Source organism: Hippocampus bargibanti, linkage group LG01 (assembly GCF_051943395.1).
Source record: "Hippocampus bargibanti isolate YZ-2025 linkage group LG01, ASM5194339v1, whole genome shotgun sequence".
Classification (NCBI taxonomy): domain Eukaryota; kingdom Metazoa; phylum Chordata; class Actinopteri; order Syngnathiformes; family Syngnathidae; genus Hippocampus; species Hippocampus bargibanti.
In genome coordinates, this window is record NC_142734.1 from 30,626,948 (window position 1) to 30,647,183 (window position 20,236).

Consider the following 20,236-nt stretch of genomic DNA (forward strand, 5'->3'; position numbering starts at 1 on the left):
TGAGTAACGTGTCACTTGACTGGAAATGGATTTGATATTCACTGTACAAACAGTATGGCAACATCACTGAAAAGAGAACCACATTTGTAACAAGACTGCAAAATACTGTCTTTTCTTTCCTCATTTACCTTGTCAAACTTTGAGGTTTTTTTAAAGGAACTGAACATGTAGACTTTTTAATAGATTTGTTGAAAAACCTTGAGTTTCCTTCCCGAATTCGTATTTTGAGGGAATTCTCTACTAGAAAATCCTGCCATTGATTGCGAAGAATTGGTCTATTTTGCACACACAAATGGAAGTTTATTGTTGCAAAAAAATGACTCCACACCAAGAAAGTCCAGCAAAGCTACGATTAAATGTTTGAAAGTTACATTTGCAAAAATAAGCGAAACAAACACAACTTGCACTTAAATCGTATCTATAGCAACCGACCGGAAGCAGTAACACTAGCATTAAATACTTGTATAACATGACCAAACAGTAACAGTGTAACTTAACTTGGACTTAAGACTTATTTACAATGGTCTTATTCACATTAACTTGATGTAACTTAACACTTTAGGCTCAATCAACAAGGACCCAGGCACGGAGACCTCTCCTCAAACCGTCCAAGGCCTCCTCGTGCTGCACAACACACACGGACAGAATGTGTTGAAATATGACTGACTTGACACCTTGAGTTTCATGTATTCTAATTTCCAATTGGACAGTTTATCAATAACAATAGAATTGTTCAACAGAGTGGAGAAGCTTGTAAACTAATCAAAACAAAGCTGTGATACAAAATGCAATTATGAAAACCACGTTGGTACGAAAGGGATCACTTACCATTGTTCTGAGGAGGCGCTCTTGGATTGACTTCATGTCTTTTTTAAGATGTGCCATCTGCAAACAGTTACAGGAAGAAGATCAGAATGTTACTTAAGTATCGGCTAACAAATGATTATGCGCACAAGATGGCATTTTCTGTTACAACCCGTTTCAGACCTGGGATATGAATAACGGCTCCTCGTGCTCAGGGCTTGAATGCATTTCACTCAGAGTTTGCCTCAGGACCTCAATGCTAGATCAGTGGAGGTTCACCAGATGAATAGAAGATGGCAAAATATGGGTAGATTGTAGAAATTAAGTGCATTTCAACATTTGCAAAATCACACGGCATCACAAATCTTTGGAATCTGATTCTAGCAGTGACAAGATACAGTCCAGATAAGAAACTAACAACAGATGGTTAAGACCACTTTTCAGAAAGAGACCATGCAGCATTATTTTATCAGTGAATAAATGTGGACTCTTTTAATTTTCGTGAATTGACAACTGCAATTTGATTACAATCTCCGAATTAACAAATGAAAATGTTTTCAAGCCTTTTTTTCTTTGTAAAATTGTCACTGACGGTGTCGTGTCCATTCAGTGGGGATAACAGTTGCCCATCATTCCACTGCACTGGCAACCAATACAGGTTGTAAGCAGTCTTTTCAGAGAATTACATTGAGCATTAGAGAATGAATTTCCCGGTAGGTTAAACAGCACCGCAGAGTACAAACTTTACCTTTTGGTTTCCTGCTCATGATATGACTTGAAAAAAGTATGCTGCCTTTCCATGCATACCTGCAAAAGAGGACATGTTTACACTGATCACACACTGGTAAAATCACAACAAATCATACACTCTTGTTTAATAAGACAAGAGACAGTGTGTGTGTGTGTGTTCATGTGGTGGCATGCCATGTGTAAATAAAAGAGAGTACATTCAGGTTTTTCTCCATGTTATTAAGCGTAGCTTTCCCTTGCTCCAGATTGCAGATCTCTTGCAGAAATACATTCTTGACATCTTCAAATTTCTTAGTCCTGCGCAGCATAGGAGGCAAATGCACTAATTAAACATTTTATATAACAGAAGGGGGTGGGGGATATGGTGGCCATTAGCAGCCATAGATCATTGCACACGCATTACAAGTTGCCTCATTTTTTAACATTTTTTTCATTGGTAATATTTACGTCCATGTTGGTTGACCTGACCTGTGATTGCGAAGTTGCGTGCTGAGAGAGGAGATGTGTTGCTGGACAGTTTTGATGCTCTCCTTGGAATAATTGTCCATGAATTTAGAGGAGTTCTGAAGCTAAAAATATTTCAAAGACAGTTTTTTGAAAACATTGGAAGTGGTAGAACGTTTGTGTTAATAGACTTGCCAAAATTGCTTTATCATGCAAACAGTTATTTAGTAAGCAGTAATGAGTTGGTGATTATTTCCGAAAGAGTCGTGTGCTTTCAACCTGGAACTTTGTCTTTAGTTTAGCGGTGAGTTGTGGAGACAGATTACGCAGGTTAACTCGAACATCCGGTAACTCCAAATCCTCCAAATCCATCTCCCCTTCGCCCCAATTTGTGTCTACTTGTTTTGTGATCACTGAGAAGGAGGAGGTCGTCTCACCCTTGAAGTTCTCCTCGACACCTTCAGATGACAGATCACAGGCTCATGTGAGGTATTTTTCAATTTCAGTAGCATTTAGTTCAATAATTCTCATTTTTATTTAACTTTAGTTCATCCAAATTGTCATTTGCAATGGCAAGAAGACACTTCTAGCCTAACTTTCCCAAGACACACAGTAGCATTAATCTTGCATTTATATGATTAAAAAGGAGTTAATTACAATCAAAAAAAGTTGGTGCTATTAGTGTATATAATGTAATGTAATCTAATGTACAAGAACCATATTTTTCGGTGTATAAGGTGCACCCCAAATGAATGGTGTATTTTCAAACTTTTTCCATATAAAAGGCACGCCGGACTATAAGGTGCTTTCTTTTAGACATTGACTCACAAACAAGGAACAAGACACATTCCATTCATTTTTGTTGAGGAGAAGGTGTTCAGTTCTTTAGAACAAAGTTTACACTACAGCTTTTAAAATATCAACAATAGAAGGATTAAAAGGAGGGACACAACGTGTTGTCACAGTAGTTTACATTATATTTTCGCACTGGGTATTGTAATTTGTACCTGTTTTGGAGAGATTTGCTCAAAATGATCCCAGACGGAATAGTCTCTTCTTTTTTGTTTTGAACGGTGCGATTAATGCAGAACAAATGCGATTGAAGATGCGAGTTGGGTGTGTCAGTGCCACATTAGTCAGTGACGGCCCAGTGCACCATTTTATTTCGAATCTTTGAGTGGGTGATGAAAATCGTAGAAATCCTGTCTTGCGAGACATCGGACGGAGCCACGTGGGTTCTGAGACTTTGGCCACAAGCGAAAGCGACCCACGCTTTGCAAATGGTTTCACCTGTTTACTCGGCACACGCCTGGGAGACTCGTCACAGTCGGGCACATCACTAGTTGTTAGACCTGTTGTGGCTCAATATTACTTCATATATAAGGCGCGCCTGCGTACAAGGCGCAGGGTCATCTTTTGAAATCAAGGCTTTTGGGTGTGCCTTGTACACCGGAAAATATGGCAAAAAAAGTTTCTTACATGAGTCGAACAGCACACGAGGTTTCACGTCCGGGTGGCACTTTCTCTTTTTTCTCTCCTTCTCCTCAGAATTACGAGACAGGGAAATGTGGCGCTTTCGAATGGGTCCTGTTATCCAAATATAACAAGGACTATTTTAACATGGGTCAGATATTTTCTTTCTTCACTCCAGAAGCCTTTACAACATCTGAATATTAATCACGTTCATGTATTAAGGCATGATTACTCTGTGGGTGGATGCAGCAGCATGAAATGCAGAATAACATTGGTTGAAAAATTTACCTGAGACAATAATGTCAGGAGAATCTTGATTTGATTGTTGTGTTTTCTGTCAGGATGAAAAATGTATTAGATTCAAAAGTGTCTCACTATTCATCCACATAAAATATACTGCAGTGGCTCTTACCTCCGTTTGCTGACAAACAGCCTCGGAGGCAATTGTCCTTTGCTCAACTCCAATGGTAAATGACAGATTGAGGGAGACCTGAGAGACAGGAGATTCCTGACTGAAGCTGTAATTTAAGTCATGATTCAAGGTGGCTCTGGATAATTGTGAATGGGAAGTAGCGGAAACGGTGGACCGCTTTGCAGGTGTCAACACAGGTGAAAAGGACAGTGGAGGTGAAGAGAGCTGGTTCATACTTTTCTAAAAATAAAACGGGCAGATAGGAAAGAACGCAATGTCAATTTTATATAATAATAATAATAATAAATAATAATAATAATAATAATACATATAATTTGTACTGTGAGAGAATACTTTACCATATTTGATGAGGAAGGCAGTGTTAGGTTGACAAGAGGGGAGAAGGCCAACTCCGGGCTCAGGGTGCACATTTCAGAAACTGTAAGGTCCAAAAAAACAACAACAACATTAAAAACACTGAAAACCAAACTGTCTTAGATGGACAATAAGGTTACAGTACATACTCTTCTATGCTAACTGCAAAAAAAATGTAATTAAATTATCAATTCATCCAACCATCGTCCTCACGTCACAGCATACATTAAGTCACATTTATTTATATACAGTACTGTAGTTTGGTTTCACAAATAGTCGCAAAGGGCTTCACAAGCTCACAGTTGGCCAATATTAACAACATCCTGTGATCGTAAAGCTAAGAAGTGCAAGGAAAAACTTCCTGGGGAAAAATTACAATCCCCGACAGATGGGAGTATGCTCTGTCCAGGATGGCCAGATTGTAGTGGATCCAAAGTGCCCAATATTGTGCGATACAATCTGAGTTAGAATGACACAAAAGTAATTTTAACAAAATGTAAACATTGCAGGGAGATACCTTCAGATAGGTGGGTCCCGGAAATGTTTAAAAATGACAGAATTCCATCAGAGATGGAATTAAAATCCAAGCTGTCCCTTATGATAAGTGCAAATGTACCAGATAAAAAACCAAAAACACGTCTCGACATTTCATCAATGACTTACATCGCATCTTCTCTGTGGAGGAAACGGGTGTCTTCTGGTTGAGCCGGTGACACTGTGGTGTCTGTTGTTGGGCATGAACTCTTGTGACGTTGGATTTGTTTGGTTTAGGAACTGTGTACTGTGAGATAATTAGCATCTCAGCAAAAGTTAAAAGCATGGTGATTTTCCATGTAGTTTTTAAACAAGTGACACAATTTCTGAAAGGTTCCTACCTTGGTTGCTTGAGTATTCTCAAATTCTGACAGACTGTCATCTGTGTCTGGCTCTTTGTAGCTCTTGATTAAGGCCGTACTTCGCCGGGGTCTTTTCCTGACACTAAAGGTGTCCCTAGTTTCTGTAACGTCATTCTTTGACGATGGCATTGCCGTCTACAAGTGAATTTCGTTTTAGTGAACACATTTTGGCTGGCTGTAGTAATATATAATGGGCTTAATTATGTACACTTGCATACTTTGTTGAGTCTTGCGGTGCTTTTTCTGGATTTTGGGGTGCTTTGGGGCACATCCAGGAATTTCTCTACCATGGGAAAATAGGAAGAAAAAAAAGTTAATTACCCATGTTCCCAGCATTTTAATTTCATTCACCATTGTCATGTACTGTAATATTCAGCGCAAAGCTAATAGTTTACTTGAATTATGAGGTTGAAATGTTTTGGACGCGATCGGTTGATTTGTGGCACGTGTCATTTTGAGTTGGGGTTTCTTGCTTGACTCTGTCAGTCGTCTGACATCTTGGGGATTGGTATGGTCTCTGCCACTGAAAAGATGCTTCCCTCCATTACGCTTCTCCTATAAATTACGGTTCATACACAGACCACTAAAATGTGATTTAGAAAACTAAAAATAAACAAATAAACAGATACATAAACAAATAAATAGATAAATAACAAGGAAACATACTTTTGTTGCAGGTTGTTTTCTAATGGATGCGGTAGGGTGGTGCACTGAAGAGTCATGTATATCTCTGCCGATCAACCAGTTTAGTGAAATAAGATACATTTCAAGACAAACTCGATTTTCTACTCAATTCATTAACCACATAGAACAATGAAAGCCCACATTTAGCGAACATACTTGCTTGATGTGACAGATTTGCCAAGCAAGGTACTGTGAACTTCCTAAACAAAAATCATGTGGCAAACATTGGTTGAAGTAATAATATTGCATTAATACACAATAAATTAGAAAATCTCTTTATTTACCCTGGTGGTGAATGCTTCATCAATACCAAAATCAAAAACTTCAATTCTGTACAACAGAGAAAAAAAAGTCAAATCTTCCAAAGAATCAAAAGTTTTTTTTTTTAGTTTAATGCTATTACCTTTTGTTTGGACACTTTGATGTGATTTTACTCTCGGGTTTGGTTTCCACTTTTGCTGGTGCAGATTTCTATAGCAAGTAAAAATCACATTTAGAAAATCACACAGAACAAGGCTATTCTCAGCGATTAGTAGCGGTTACTTACTTGGCCAGCAGAAAGGAAATTGATACTAGAAGTCAAACACGAGGGTAAAAATATAAGACAAAACAGGGTATGAATCTCATCTATGTTAATTTCTTACACAACAACACAGATAAATGCAAGAACTATTTGTGTGGACCTGCTGATGTTGGATGGAATCCGGCGTTGTACGCTTCCAACTTTTTCATTGGATGGATTATTCTTGCTATAATGGCTTGAGATGAGTTTCACCATGTTGTCCACAGCCTTCTTGGCACTCTTTTATGAATAAGAAGAAAGGTATCATGAAATCGCTAGCTTTCATTTATCTGCATCAGCTCGGCTGAATGTCATGTCAAACTTAAACGTGGGTATCTGGGCTCTCCCTTAGAGATAAGGTGAGAAGCTCGGTCATCCGGGAGGGGTTCAGAGTCAAGCTGTTTCTTCGAATAGAGAGGACCTACATGAGGTGGCACGGGCATCTGATTAGGATGCCTCCTGAAGTTTTCCGGGCATGCCTGACTGGCAGAAGACCCCGGGGGCGACCCAGGACACGCTGGAGAGACTATGTCACCCAGCTGGCCTGGGAACGCCTCGGGATCTGCCAGGATGAGCTAGGAGAAGTGGGTGAGAAGGGGAAGTCTGGGCTTCCCTACTGAACAATGTGCTTTTTAGTTCTCAATAGCAACTGCAGTGAACAGAATATACAGTATGCCTTGTTAGCCCTCAAATGTGGTTGTTCAGAGTATTTTAAATCAGCATTGGATTTGAGGTTGTAACATTGACTAAATCATCATTATGAGCACATAAAATGCATAATAAAGTTGTCCTTTAATGAAACGCATTAAACAGTAATATTATACCTTATTCCAATCTCTTTCCTGGTGAGATGTATATGAACCGGGATGTAGATGATCAGTAGAAGCTGCCACCAAAGATGGCTTGCCTCTTCTCTTTGTTTCATCGTGACGTTTCCCCTGGGGTTGTAGCGCTTTGGGAATATGCAGCTCCAAATCTTTTGAGCCGTCAGGATTTTTTTCTTTCAAGCTCTTTTGATCAGACGTCCATGTCATGGCTGTGGCATCTTTTTTTGTTCTCTCACGGATTACATGTTGCATCTGCCAAGTAGGTTTGCTCAGGATCGTCTTTCCCTTACTCGAGTCTGTAAGCATCCGGGAAGATAAGGGATGCTCTTGCTTCTTTGCCTTTGCGACATTTGAACATTCTACAAAGATCACAAAGTTGCATTTTTAAAGTTACGTAAATGTCAAGACTTTGTGGGTCAATATACTTCATAGCTTTTGGTAGCAAAGTGACACCTGGTTTCTAAAAATGACCGCATGAAAATGATGTGGTTGGTTGAGTACAACGCACGATGATTTTTGAAAATTGGACAACATATTCCGGAAAAATTGAGCTTTTTAAAAAAATCACCAGTTGAAAATCTGTCCCAAGAAACAAGGTAAAATCAGAATAAAATGTATTATTTAATATTTAATTTAATATTATTTACTATTTATTTTAATTTCATGATACATGTTTCTCAAAAACAAAAAAAAATAGTGACAATAATTGGCCATGATGAATTCAATTTTGACTTTATTTATTTTGCAGTTGCTCATTTGAAAGTCCAAAAGAGCATCATTTGGGATTTCAATGTACATGTTTTTAACATCAAGGATGAGAATGACAAATGAGAAAAAAGTCTGAAAAATAAGGCGGGGGTGTGGAGGCCTGCGGCCCCCAGTGGGGTGCAGAGGCAAAACACCCGGAAGCTCAGCGATTTTAACAATTTAATAACCACAAAACCATTAATTTCATCACTGAAATTCAACTGTATTTGTGAAAATAAAGTCCCTTGTTTGGTGGGCTACCAGTGAGGCGAAATTATTATATCAGTTTCATTTTTTTTGCCATGCTTCAAATATTGCATTTGTTCGTTGTACAGTTTATGTTCGTTGTAAAGTGTACTTTTCACCATTTGCCACACTTCTGAATGAATTTTTATTCTTCAATATGTTTACATCATTATATTGTCAATTGAAACATAATATAGTGTCATAGGATCTAGGATGTAAATGCTTGAAAGAGCAAAAAAATGAAGTGTACAGATAAAGCATAAAGTTTCAGAACAATAAAAATACCATACCCATCTAAAACAGTTTTCGATCCCAGCACTCTTGTCAATTTCCATCGCTTGATCTTCATCCTTCTTTTCGTACACGTCGCTTGAGTAGCTTGCGCTATCTACCTATGTCTCACGCGCAAACACGTTTTAATGTTTATGTCGCAAAACGCAAATATTCACTACAAGGAGCTCAAGTACAGTATATGATAGTCATGCTTGTGACAGCACTTAGATTGTAACGTGGAGTCTGCCCTCCCACACACACACCAACCGAGACTCCACGGAAGGCGGGCGATTTGAACACTGCCCATGACCCCCCCGCCCCCGGAAATTTTCTCAACTGATTTGCGCTTTTCTCGAGAATGGTCATTTTGGTCTGAAAAAGTCGTAAATCCGCTGATCTGCGGAAACTTTTCAGTCCTGAAACAGTGTCCAACAGTTTGTATTTTTAAAAGAGAAAAATAAATATAAGATATAAATATTGAAATATAATAGACAGACTCATGATGTAATTTTCATATGCACAGGAATTACCAGAATTTGGCAGACGATTTTTTGGGGGGGGTTGCCTTTTAAGTATTTTCCAAAGTGACGGTGTGTTCTGACACCTGCAAGAGGAGCACAGAAGAGGAGCACAGAAGAATGAAAAGACACACTATGTCACATGCAGTATTTGTTAAAAACAAATGGGAAAAATGTGCAATGAGCTACAGAGCTTTATTGTTGTCCTTACATGTTTCCTTCAGTGAAAGGCTGTGTGTCGGGCACAATAGAATCCTCTGGAAGTTAAAGTGAGCCTCATGTTTCTGTTATACATAAAATATTGTTTTGGTGACTGAGCCGCAGTGCAATTACTTACCTGGAGACTGGTTTGTCCCCTGTCCAGCAAGCCTTCTTTCTGGTTCTATTATTACTGGTATGTTCTGTCGGAGAAGCAAACAAAAAAAAAAAAAAAAGCCAAAAGCGGGTGCAGAAATCGACAGGATAGAATGTTATTCATAAATCAGGTTGAGCTTTGTGTAACTTCAAATATATTACTCTGCATAAAAATGTCTCAATTATACTGCCCACATTCAAAGTATGAACATGCTATCAAAAAATATGAAAAAGGAAAAAAAATATTGTTATATCAAAATACTTTATTTTAATTTTCCTTATTGTATCCATTTTTTTGAAAGAGGTTAAAACTTAGCACCTTTTCGCTGGAAAAAATGTATTCTATTTAATAATAATCAATCACCATTTTCTGGCTGATCTGGGCGGACAACGTCCTTTTTATTTTTAGAGATCGGCTGTTCCCGATCTCCCAAAATTAAAGAAACCGGAGGATTTATCCCACTTCCACTTGTATATCAATAAAATAAAGCATATCGAATGACCAAAAAGAAGCTTTAAGGTCCTTTGCGATTTGGAAAAAATGTATGCTACGACATTGCAAATGCATAACAAATCAAAATACTCTGACAACTGCGCTGTGGGTTCAGATAGGCCAGCTACACAAATCAGGTCTTGTATATTTACGATTTCATTAAATTCTCATAGTGAGGTCCAATTCCAAATTATTTATCAAATGAATCAAACTGCCAGATGTTCCAGCAAATGCAGCCATGAGTAAAGAAACATTTGAGTAAAAGTACTGAAATTAAAGCCACCTGAGTTCAAGAAGGGTAAAAATTTCACTGAAAATGACAGGAAATGCTCACGATTACACTTCAATTGTACATGGGGAAAAAATAGTATGGTGCGTATACATGACAAACGCATAATTGATAGGGTTGATGTGATCATCTTAGTCTGGTCTCCTCTCTCAAAAAAGGTCAATATGCACTGTAAATACTCACTTTTTTTGTCCCATGACCACTCAGACTGACATAAGGAATAAATGGCGACTGAGTCATACCATACCTGCTTTGTCCTGAGACATTTGAAGGTTTCATCAGCTGTCTTTTGTTCGGCCAGGTAAGCACTCTTGCTTCTATTAGAAGCACGATACATCTCTAGGGATGGTTTGCCTTTGTTCTCGGCTGGATTGTCTACGATACAAAAATAGGCAGCAAGTGACAGAAAATTATTTCCTGAAATGATAATTGAAACACTTTTAAAACATTGGTGGCCTCGTGCCAAGTGCAGATGTACTGTGTGCATTTTCTCCTTTCTTTTAGCATGGTCATTGAAACACGATACACGAACCAGTCAACCACCGGGCTACCATAAAAAAAGAAACACGTTTTTATTTGCGTGCTCTTTGCTTTGTGCTCCAAAATTACAAAATGGAACATCACAACACACCACAATATTCAACAGTCTGTTGTGAACAAAGGCTTGAGGGAACTATGTTTATTTAATCAAATCAAATCAAAATGTGGGAGCATTTATCTAGACCACGCTTTCTGAGAATCACCCACGTTTGAAAAAAAATATTGCAAAAATGAGTTTTGTTTGACATAATTGTGGAGACATTTATTACACCATATGTTGGTAGTTAAATGTGTGTAGAACAATTTAGTGTTCAATCAGCCTACCATGCATGTTTCTGGAATGTGAGAGGAAAGCAGAGGACCCAGAGAAAACCCACACAGACAAACGCCACACAGAGAAGCCGGAGCAGGATTTGAACTCCCAACCTCCGCACTGTGTAGTCGGCGTGCTAACTCGACTATATTGGGAGTGTTTTTTTGGGAGGGTTTTTCTGCTCATCAAGTTGACTGCCCCATTCTAGTGCCACATACTTGATGGATGTGTGACGCTCTTTGTACTGCTCTTGCTGAAGGCGGTCAACCCAGAATGCATCACACTGGCAGGGATCTTGAAAGGAAACGACTAAGATGGTGAATCCGTTTTTAAAAATTACCAAACTCTGTTATGTACAAAAAAAAAATACTTGCAAAGATGTCGGCTGTGCAGTTTCAAGACATGAGGCAGTGTTCTCATCACAGTCACCCAGGGAGACCTGACTGTCTGGAACGAACCTCTCCTGGAGAGCGACAACAGACCACATTTTAGCCCAAGTTGTGAGCCGCATACGGTTCAGGAAATCATTATTTAATCCCCTGATTTACTCACTCAACTCACCATCCGCTCCCACAGTGACGCCACCAGCATTATGTTGTCAAATATATGTCAAAATTATCTACCAATGTATTTTTGTCTTTGTATGAATATATGATGTTGGAAATCCAGCATGACGTCAGAGTAGTTTAAACCATGTCATTATAATTTACAAATTCAACAAGAGATCAAATGATGACTTCTCATTTGTAACTTAAATCATGGTTACATCTTGCTGACTGTGCATTTTACCTTGGATTTATCCTCTTCAATGAGAATCTTCAGTTTCTTGTTTGCAGAGGATGCCTTTGCCACTGCGCTCTGGTGGGCAATGAGAATTGTTGTTAAAGGAACTCCTCAAATGTTCAAAAATATCTATTCTACATATGTTGTCCTAATCTGTTAAAGTGAAATCCATGGAACAGGATATCAATTTTTGAATACAAACAAGCCCCAAACATCAGATAATGTCACGTTTGGGGCATGTGTGTGTGTGAATACATATTTGCTTTACTTTGTTCTTTTTTTGTCCATAGATGCAACAGACAGTCTGCAGGATGTCCAACGTAGAGCAGAAGGTGATGGTGATCCGTGATCCCTTTACGCTACTCACGATGACCATTTCACACAGCTCTAATTGCAAAATTTGTTTTGTTCCCTTCACTGGAAGACATCAACACACATACGCAACAAATCAAATGCCAATTCAGTGGTACACTATTAGGTAGAGTATTGAAACCATTGATTCAGATTTCCAAAATAGGTTTAATTTGCAAAGGCCCAATTCAACGGAGGAGTCACTTCAACTGATATTCAATTCACGCAGTACCAATTTTACTTTCACGTGAAAGACAAGATGCAATGCTTTGAATTTAAATTTACAAATAACATTTTTAACACATTTAGTCGAGGCGTGATTTGGATATTTGGATATCTATGGATATTGCCTAATGTCCATTTGCTTCACGTGCTAAAAAAAAAATATAATAATCACTAAAAATCCAAAATGTGCCTCTTTACCACGCAGTGTAAGTCAAACCACTGATGTATGGATTCATTCAAGGGATGCTTTTCAAATCTCGGGGTCTGCAATGTATACAATGTACCTGTAACGGTATAGCTGCGAAGTTCATTCTCAGGGACACTGATTGAATCCCAAAGACCCGTCTACAAGAGGAAATTAATCATCATTCCTTCAGATGTACACAACAAATAAGACAAAACTGACATCTAATATTGATCTTGACTTACCGTCGACTTTTCATCAGCAAATGAGAAATAAAAAGAAATGCTTCGGCTGTCGACATTGAAGTCAATCCAGAATTGATCAAGCTTGTCATCAGCAGGTCTCAAAAGCTGACAGCGTGTGCAATCGTTGTTTTGAGACCAATTTGTATTCAACAAGAAACATCAAACACACCAATTATCATCCCCTTTCTTAGACCGCGTTTTGTGTTAGAATGTGCTCAACCGAGACATCATGAAGAGCCACTGCCACAGACCTTGAAATTGTCCAGATACACCTCTAAGCATGGGTATGACTTCACTCTACAGGAGAGAAGATATTTTGAGGTGAAACACATCATTGTTGCAACATCCATTGATATTCATCATTCAAGGAAGGGATAAATGAAAACCATTACTGAAATAACAAAGCTAAAAAAAAGTATATGATGCAAGCTGTTCAAAAACTACCTCAGAGCTGTGAGTCATTTGTGCTAATTGCTTCAATGCTGTGTTGCCTGTTTTGGCTATTGTTATAAATGATGCCTTCACATTAAATATTAACATTTAATTTACAAATTTAAACCACATAATTGTGAAAACACATTTCATTTCAAGAGTGTACCTTCGACTGTCTCCGTGTAATCCATTCACAAGGGTCAGAAATGTTCGACAATCCTAAAATGAGAGTGGGATTCCAATCACACTTCAATTCAGGTCGTGCCCGTAAAACGTAAATTCCAATAATGATCATGATGCAGTGACTCCCAACCAGTGTGCCAAGGCACGTTTGTATGTGTTGTTCTTTGTGAGAGATCATCAAGTGGACCACAAAAAAATCAGCAAAATTGGCCGGAAAATTTCACCTTTTGTTCATATGTCTTTCCTGTAGCGAAACAATTATTAAACGCTCTTCCACTCAATGGTAGAAAGTCCACAATTTACCCACTTGCCATTTTTTGGTCACATTTCATCTATTTTTTTTCTATATATAAATATGTAATATGTAACATATTTTCCATTGTTTAAGCGCGCCCAAAAGCCTTTATTTTCTTCAAAAAATAAGGTGTGCCTTATATATATATATATATATATATATATATATATATATATATATATATATATATATATATATATATATATAAAGTCTCATTATATCGATATCGGATATATCGATAGTCCCGGTTACATCGATACTATTTCTATGCACGCACGGAGAAAATTACATGCAAACAGGGTCGGATATATCGATAGTCCCGGTTATATCGATATTTTTTCGGACTCCCTTGAATATCGATATAACGAGACTTTACTGTATGTATATATATATATATATATATATATATATATATATATATATACACACACACACACACATTATATTTGGAAAACTTTTTTCATTTATTGAAGGTGTGCCTTCAATAAAGTGTGAAAATATTGATGTTTTATATTCCGGTGCGCCTAGTACACCGGAAAATACGGTACCTTGATTTGATATTATTACTATTATAAAGGTTGGGAAACACGGACAAAATGAAAGCTTTACCGCCTCAAACTCCGAAGGGTGGATTTGGTGAAAGGCATTGGCTACTTGCGCTGTGCTGAACCACTGGGGCGTCAGCTTCTTTCTCTGACCATGAGTGGTCATTCGGAATAATAACTCAATCAGCGCAACCTGTAAATCGTAATCTGACAGAAATATTTCGTTGTATAGTTTGAAATGTAAACAAGGATAAAATGTAGGAAACAAGGATTACCCCCGCACTGCATTATCTGACCAGCCAAGTTCATCCTATGCACCAGCAAGGGGAGTGGACATGATTAAATGCCATTTTGCTCAATGTAAAAAACTTAAAATATAGATCTTTACATACGTCATATCTGAAGCTTCCTGTGAGGTGAGGATTGTTTCCTTCTCAGGTGACACTGTGATTTTTTTCAAAATGATGTTCAATGCATTGATTGCCTGTGGGGACATGATTGGAATCAAAATCACACAATGAGGCAAAAGTTAACACTCATCACAATAGGCAAGTCTCACCTCTTTTCTGATCATGGTGCAAACTCTGGCATCGTTTACCAACTGGCCGAGAGAATACATGAAGGATTGGATTCCTGCCATTGCTGTTAATATATGGAGGCACATCACATTGAAAATGCATCACAGATTTGCTACAATTCAGAACAAAATATGTCTTCTGAATATCTGTTCTTATATTGTTGATAACATGCACGGTGAAAAAAGTTGTCATTAAGTTATCATTGAGATGAGGAGTCAAGTGTGAAGTTCACATTCTCCACAAATGTCCCAAAGTGATTCCAGATTACAAATGCATTAGCACACATACCTTCTTTGGATGCTTTATGGATCATCTGTCACAAAAACAATTTAATTATTTAAATTATATGTACTCACATATGTGGAAGTATAATGTGCTGGCTTTTCAAACATCTTCTTACCGTTACAGCATCAAAGAAGTCCTCGGACAGAATGCACAAGTTTTTATCCCATTGTGGTCCATGCTGAATCCACAGCTGCTTGCATTTATTCAACCACTGAAACATGTGCACAAAAATGTGATTAATTAATACATGTTTGTTTGGATAAAGGCAAATCCAAATCCAATGTTTTGCTTCAATGTATTCAACTATTTCCCATATGCTTATCGTTAATGAGACTTATCTTCTGGATCAAGCCTTGATCGATTATTCCTGATATTCCTTGACTGCCCGTGGGAAATTTCAAATTTCTCCCACAATTATGCAGGACCGCGAAAGCTACACAGGCAGCATTGAAATCTTTTTCATCCAAGCTCTGTTCAAAAAATACATATGGTTTCACTGAGTTGCCAACCCAAAACCTGGACCGGAGAATCCATTACAAAAGAGAGAATGTAAACCAGCAGACCCATGTTATAAGATCATCCAATTTCTTAAGAAACTGCGTAGAACATTTGTGTGCTTCATTTGTGTTGTTTTGCAGGAATCCTCTCAAAGCTGTCAGTTTTCTGCTCTTGAGTGCATCAGTGATTGCTTTCTCCAACTGGGAAAAAAAAATATGTAATTGTGTTTTTTTTTGTAGTTCAGCAGATGAACATTCACGTTTGTATGTATGAATGAATAAATAAATGCACACATACAGAAAGAGATTTGTTATGTTATTGTCACATGTGAATTTAAGAACGACAAACTCTTGATGGAACAAAAATACTCACAGCCATGCATTATTTATCCTCACTGTAAAATAACTAAAACAGTATCGCTGCTTTGTTGTGACAGAGTTCTCCAGAGTTACTTCAGAAAATCTACTTGGGTACACAATATGTCAGTATGTTCTGTTTTGCACTACGGTGGCCAGATTTACACAATTACAGACACTGTAATGGTGGTCATTGTGTTTAATGATGTGATTACCGTTGTGTTAGTCTTTATTAAACGTGTTACAATATTTTTTGTCCGTGTTGCTTCGGTGGAACGGATTACTGGCATTTGTATTTATGCTATTGTGGTGAAAATGGTCATGAAACTGGCAGTCAAGAAACAAACTGAACAAACTAGAAACCACTGTCACAAAGGTTCAGTGGTTTTATGATCATGTGCATTGGTTCAATAAATGTTGGCAAACATTGCAGTACAAGTACAACATGACATGTTATACTGTACCTCGAAGGCCATTCCTCTTGTTTCAGTGGAATGTAGATTTATCTTCAAAACATCAGGGGGAGTAGGGGGACGTGTACAGTGATGCCAGACAAAATACAAGTTTAGATGTCGAATAAATTGACTTGTAAACGTTGCTGACCATGTCAGATTATTCCTGAAATGTCAACCAAAAGCCAAACCTTTTGAACTTTCTGTCTGACTTTATGCTATATGCCGCGAAAATTATTCACTATAAACCATTTGTCTTGTTGTTTTGCCGAGAACTAATAATATAAAAGAAAATAGTCACAAAATGGTACTAATATCGACCTCTTGTGGATACACGGAGAAACGACGCTACGTTGGCTAACATTGTTTTTTAGGCTAAACGTTCTTAAATGTTTGTGAGCAAGTTTAACATGGCGCGCGGTCACCAAAAGGCATCGTCTCTAAAGCACGAAAAATAAATAAACTTACAACAGGGAGGTGAACTACTATTAAAACGGTGACAGCGATACTGTGCTTTGTTTTAGGATTTCTAAGAGACAACGTTTCTGCATTGCTCGTCATACAACCGCCAAATCATCTCGTTCAATGAATAAACAGGTGGCAATCTCCCAATTAGGTACAAGGAAGTCAAACATCCGGGGACTTGTTCGATCGAGCTACGTTCGGAAATGGTTCCAGAGCTCGCGATGATTCATTTATCCTTTTCGGAAACGTGCTGCGTAGTTAAAACACGACATTTGGCAATTAATAGTGCGCCAATCCCATAGTGCCGGTCCACGCTATAGATGCGCCGGTTATAGACGTGTTGTGCCGATTGGTGTCTCAGTGAGTCGACGAGTCGAGAGCGTCAGGAAGGACAGATGGATTGGTTGAGAAACCATTACCATACCAAGCCTTTTTTAGGTTGCTTACCCCAAACTTTTTTTGCAATGCCACGAGTAACCCCAAATACGTACGTTTTGATGATTATCTAAAAGTAAACACATCTGTTTTTTTCTTCTGGTAACTACTCCAGACATATTTGGTATTTTAAAAATAAACTTCAAGTTCAATGTTATATGCTCGTAGTTTTATGGATTTCATGTCAATAAAAACTGCACGTTTTCATATTATTTTATGTGAATTATTTAAGATCATTGTAAAATGTCCTCAAACTCTGGACTGATCCATATTTATATGCATGCTACCCAAATGTGTCTGCCTCATGTTTTCAGAGGTATCAAATGCAACATGACAACAAAGCCCAGCAGAACAATATTCAAATACAAAATGTGAATCCAACCACTGTCAGACAGTCCAAATTCACCACAAGAGAAATGTAGCCTACTCTGTATGGTGGATGTAAACAGTGCAGTTAAAATAAACACAGGAGAGTTGGTCACATCTTTATTACGCAAAATAGACATCCTTTATAGTTTGTGGTAACTCGCGACAGAATCTTTTTTTTTTTTTTTTCATAGTTACCCCTTAAAACACACATTTGGCATTTGGGAATCACTTCCTTTTCAATATACTGTCATGGAATAGTTTGTGAAAAGTCCAAACATTCATGTGCAAATCAAATACAACAATATTAAATAACACAAACATGAAACATGAAATTCAATACTGCAAAATAAGACACAAAAGTGAAAGTTGAAGTCAAAACGTGCCATTTAAAATGACAAAATTATCTTGTAGAAGCTGCAGACAGATAAAAATCCATTTGCTGTTCGTGTTGGTTTCTCTCGTCATAAATTATAGTTCATTCACAGTCTATGCATAACAACAAATATATAGTCGTTTTACAGTATTAGCCAAAAGTCACAAGTCAATGTCACAAGAAAGTCATTTTATTTTCAGAAAGTGTGCTTTTCATTTTTTGTGTGTCTGAACTGTGCATCCTAAAAAAAGTGAACCATGCTATCCTCACATTCTTTAGGGACAGTGTACTTGTAGTGATGGCAAAGTAATTTGTAATTTTCTCCAAAATTATTGTCCCAGTATTCAACTCCACAAACCTTGTACTTGATAGCGAATTCTAACAATGCCCCAGCCTGCAGGAATGGAGGGACAGGCAAGTGGAAACGGAACATATCACAAGTTAGTTGACCTCCTCCTTCACAAATCTTTGAGTTAGTCGACACCCACGAAGCCTGAGTTTCTGCACAGCTCTTCCACTCTGTAAATGAATAGCGAGCAGTTACATCTTTCTCAAAATCGAGATTGAGCACTTGGGCAATTCCGATTACACCGAATTCAAAACATATAACTCTCTCAAGACACACTTTGTGTTTGAGAAGACGATGCAAAAATACTGGATGATCGTCGGTCTGTTGGTCAAAAAGTGGCTGTAAGTAAGGTAAGGAGATCTCCAGACGGTGTCCATCGGCCAACTCTGCAGCCATCAGCAATCTAAAACTGACATGATGTGGCACGGATGGTTCCTCTCCGGTTTTGAAAGACTTGATATCCTCCAGATCAAGACCCAAGGAGTCAATAAATCGTACACCAAAATGTCTGCATTTTCTTCTCTTTTCAGTGGTAGATGGGAGAGACTTTGAGCGTTGACGGATGATGGATTTTGGTACAGGTTCACACAAGAGAGAGCGTACGTCCTGAATGCTTGGCGGTGACACTCGAGGACTTGGCGGACGAATGGGAATCGGCTTCTTTTCCGCATCACATTTCACTTGCCGAAGCAAATCATTCAGATTGATGGCCATATAGGCCTTTGAAACTAATCGAGAAGTACTTGACAAATGCGTTTCCTGTTCAGATGCTGTCGGCAAAATCTTCTCCTGTCCAATTAACCGCCCTGTGTTCATGGCGTCAGAGAATCGGTACCATGCTCACCTGCAAAGAATGTTGGCAATCATTGCACTCTACTGTTTTTATGTGCATGTCATACTGCCTTGTATCCACTTGCATATCTGAATGAAAGCTAAGCATGTGTCTATATAGAACATTCGTTATTCTGTTTGACTGTAAATACAAACTGTTAGGGGCAGTGTGGTACCATGCATGCATGGAGAATACTAAGGTGAAAATTGCAACTGGGCTTTAAGATCAGTTTATTCCCCCTCAGATAAGAATAAGAAAGCTGTAATTGTCCCACACTGGGGAAATTGTAGGTGTACCGACGGGTTGTGTGAATATTTTTTTCTTAGAAAACATTTCGAAGGCTAAACTACCAATCGGTGTAATGTTTTGTTTGTCTGTCCCACGAATTGAGTGGCGACTGAAACCCCGCCCTCACCCAAAGTCACCTGGGATGGGATACTTTTTATTTTTAGAATCTGAATCACTTTCTCTTGAAATGCACTACGATGGTTCAAAGCTGAAGGGAAATAGCAGGACCGACGTGCATGTGAAAACAACCCTAAAACCAGGAAATAACGGGTGGGCGTGTATTCGACGAGTATGTGCAAGGTTGTATGTTGAAGTCGTGCCTCAATAAATTCAGTAAAAGAGACGTAAACTTTGATCTCACCTTGTAAAAACCGTGCTCATGGTTCGGGCTGCAGCACCGACTTGATCTTCAATTCCTGTATGATAACCTCGGCGACTATAAAACGACTTGATCTTTCATTTTAGTCCTGCAAACATCATGCAAGATAAAGGTGCAAGAGTTTCTTTCGATGATGAGCATTTTAGGAAGGATCACTTGAACTGATGTTTTATGGGAATTGGAGTGGTTTTGAAATCAGTGGCGGATACTTGAGCAAAATATGGCATGGTTTCTGGCGCCTGTCTTCTTCTACTCCGGTGATATAATGTCGTTGTTTTTTTAACCGGAAGCGAATTATGTAACATGACTGGGACGTTTGATTTTAAAGCTACGC

At 38.3% G+C, this 20,236-nt stretch overlaps 2 protein-coding genes across 2 annotated transcripts; both read right to left on the minus strand.

The window, feature by feature from the left end:
• Positions 1-89: 89 nt before the first annotated feature.
• Positions 90-15,429, minus strand: sycp2 (synaptonemal complex protein 2). Its single transcript, XM_089010103.1, has 40 exons — positions 15,222-15,429; positions 15,110-15,134; positions 14,803-14,885; positions 14,636-14,727; positions 14,519-14,553; positions 14,308-14,450; positions 13,387-13,439; positions 13,040-13,085; positions 12,789-12,893; positions 12,644-12,704; positions 12,052-12,200; positions 11,790-11,858; positions 11,371-11,463; positions 11,219-11,294; positions 10,395-10,522; positions 9,349-9,412; positions 9,223-9,268; positions 9,024-9,097; positions 7,225-7,586; positions 6,522-6,640; positions 6,386-6,410; positions 6,242-6,309; positions 6,123-6,168; positions 5,995-6,038; positions 5,821-5,884; positions 5,550-5,709; positions 5,373-5,437; positions 5,134-5,289; positions 4,922-5,039; positions 4,243-4,322; positions 3,884-4,123; positions 3,760-3,805; positions 3,478-3,585; positions 2,278-2,456; positions 2,023-2,123; positions 1,752-1,851; positions 1,553-1,611; positions 988-1,063; positions 829-885; positions 90-624 (listed from the first exon to the last, which is right to left on the minus strand). Exons 1-40 carry the CDS (start codon positions 15,324-15,326, stop codon positions 565-567), a joined length of 3,780 nt encoding a protein of 1,259 aa, XP_088866229.1. The 5' UTR covers positions 15,327-15,429; the 3' UTR covers positions 90-564.
• Positions 15,430-17,785: 2,356 nt separating this feature from the next.
• On the minus strand, positions 17,786-20,164 carry ppp1r3da (protein phosphatase 1, regulatory subunit 3Da). Its single transcript, XM_089010159.1, has 2 exons — positions 19,885-20,164; positions 17,786-19,247 (listed from the first exon to the last, which is right to left on the minus strand). Exon 2 carries the CDS (start codon positions 19,217-19,219, stop codon positions 18,296-18,298), a length of 924 nt encoding a protein of 307 aa, XP_088866285.1. The 5' UTR covers positions 19,220-19,247; positions 19,885-20,164; the 3' UTR covers positions 17,786-18,295.
• Positions 20,165-20,236: the final 72 nt, after the last annotated feature.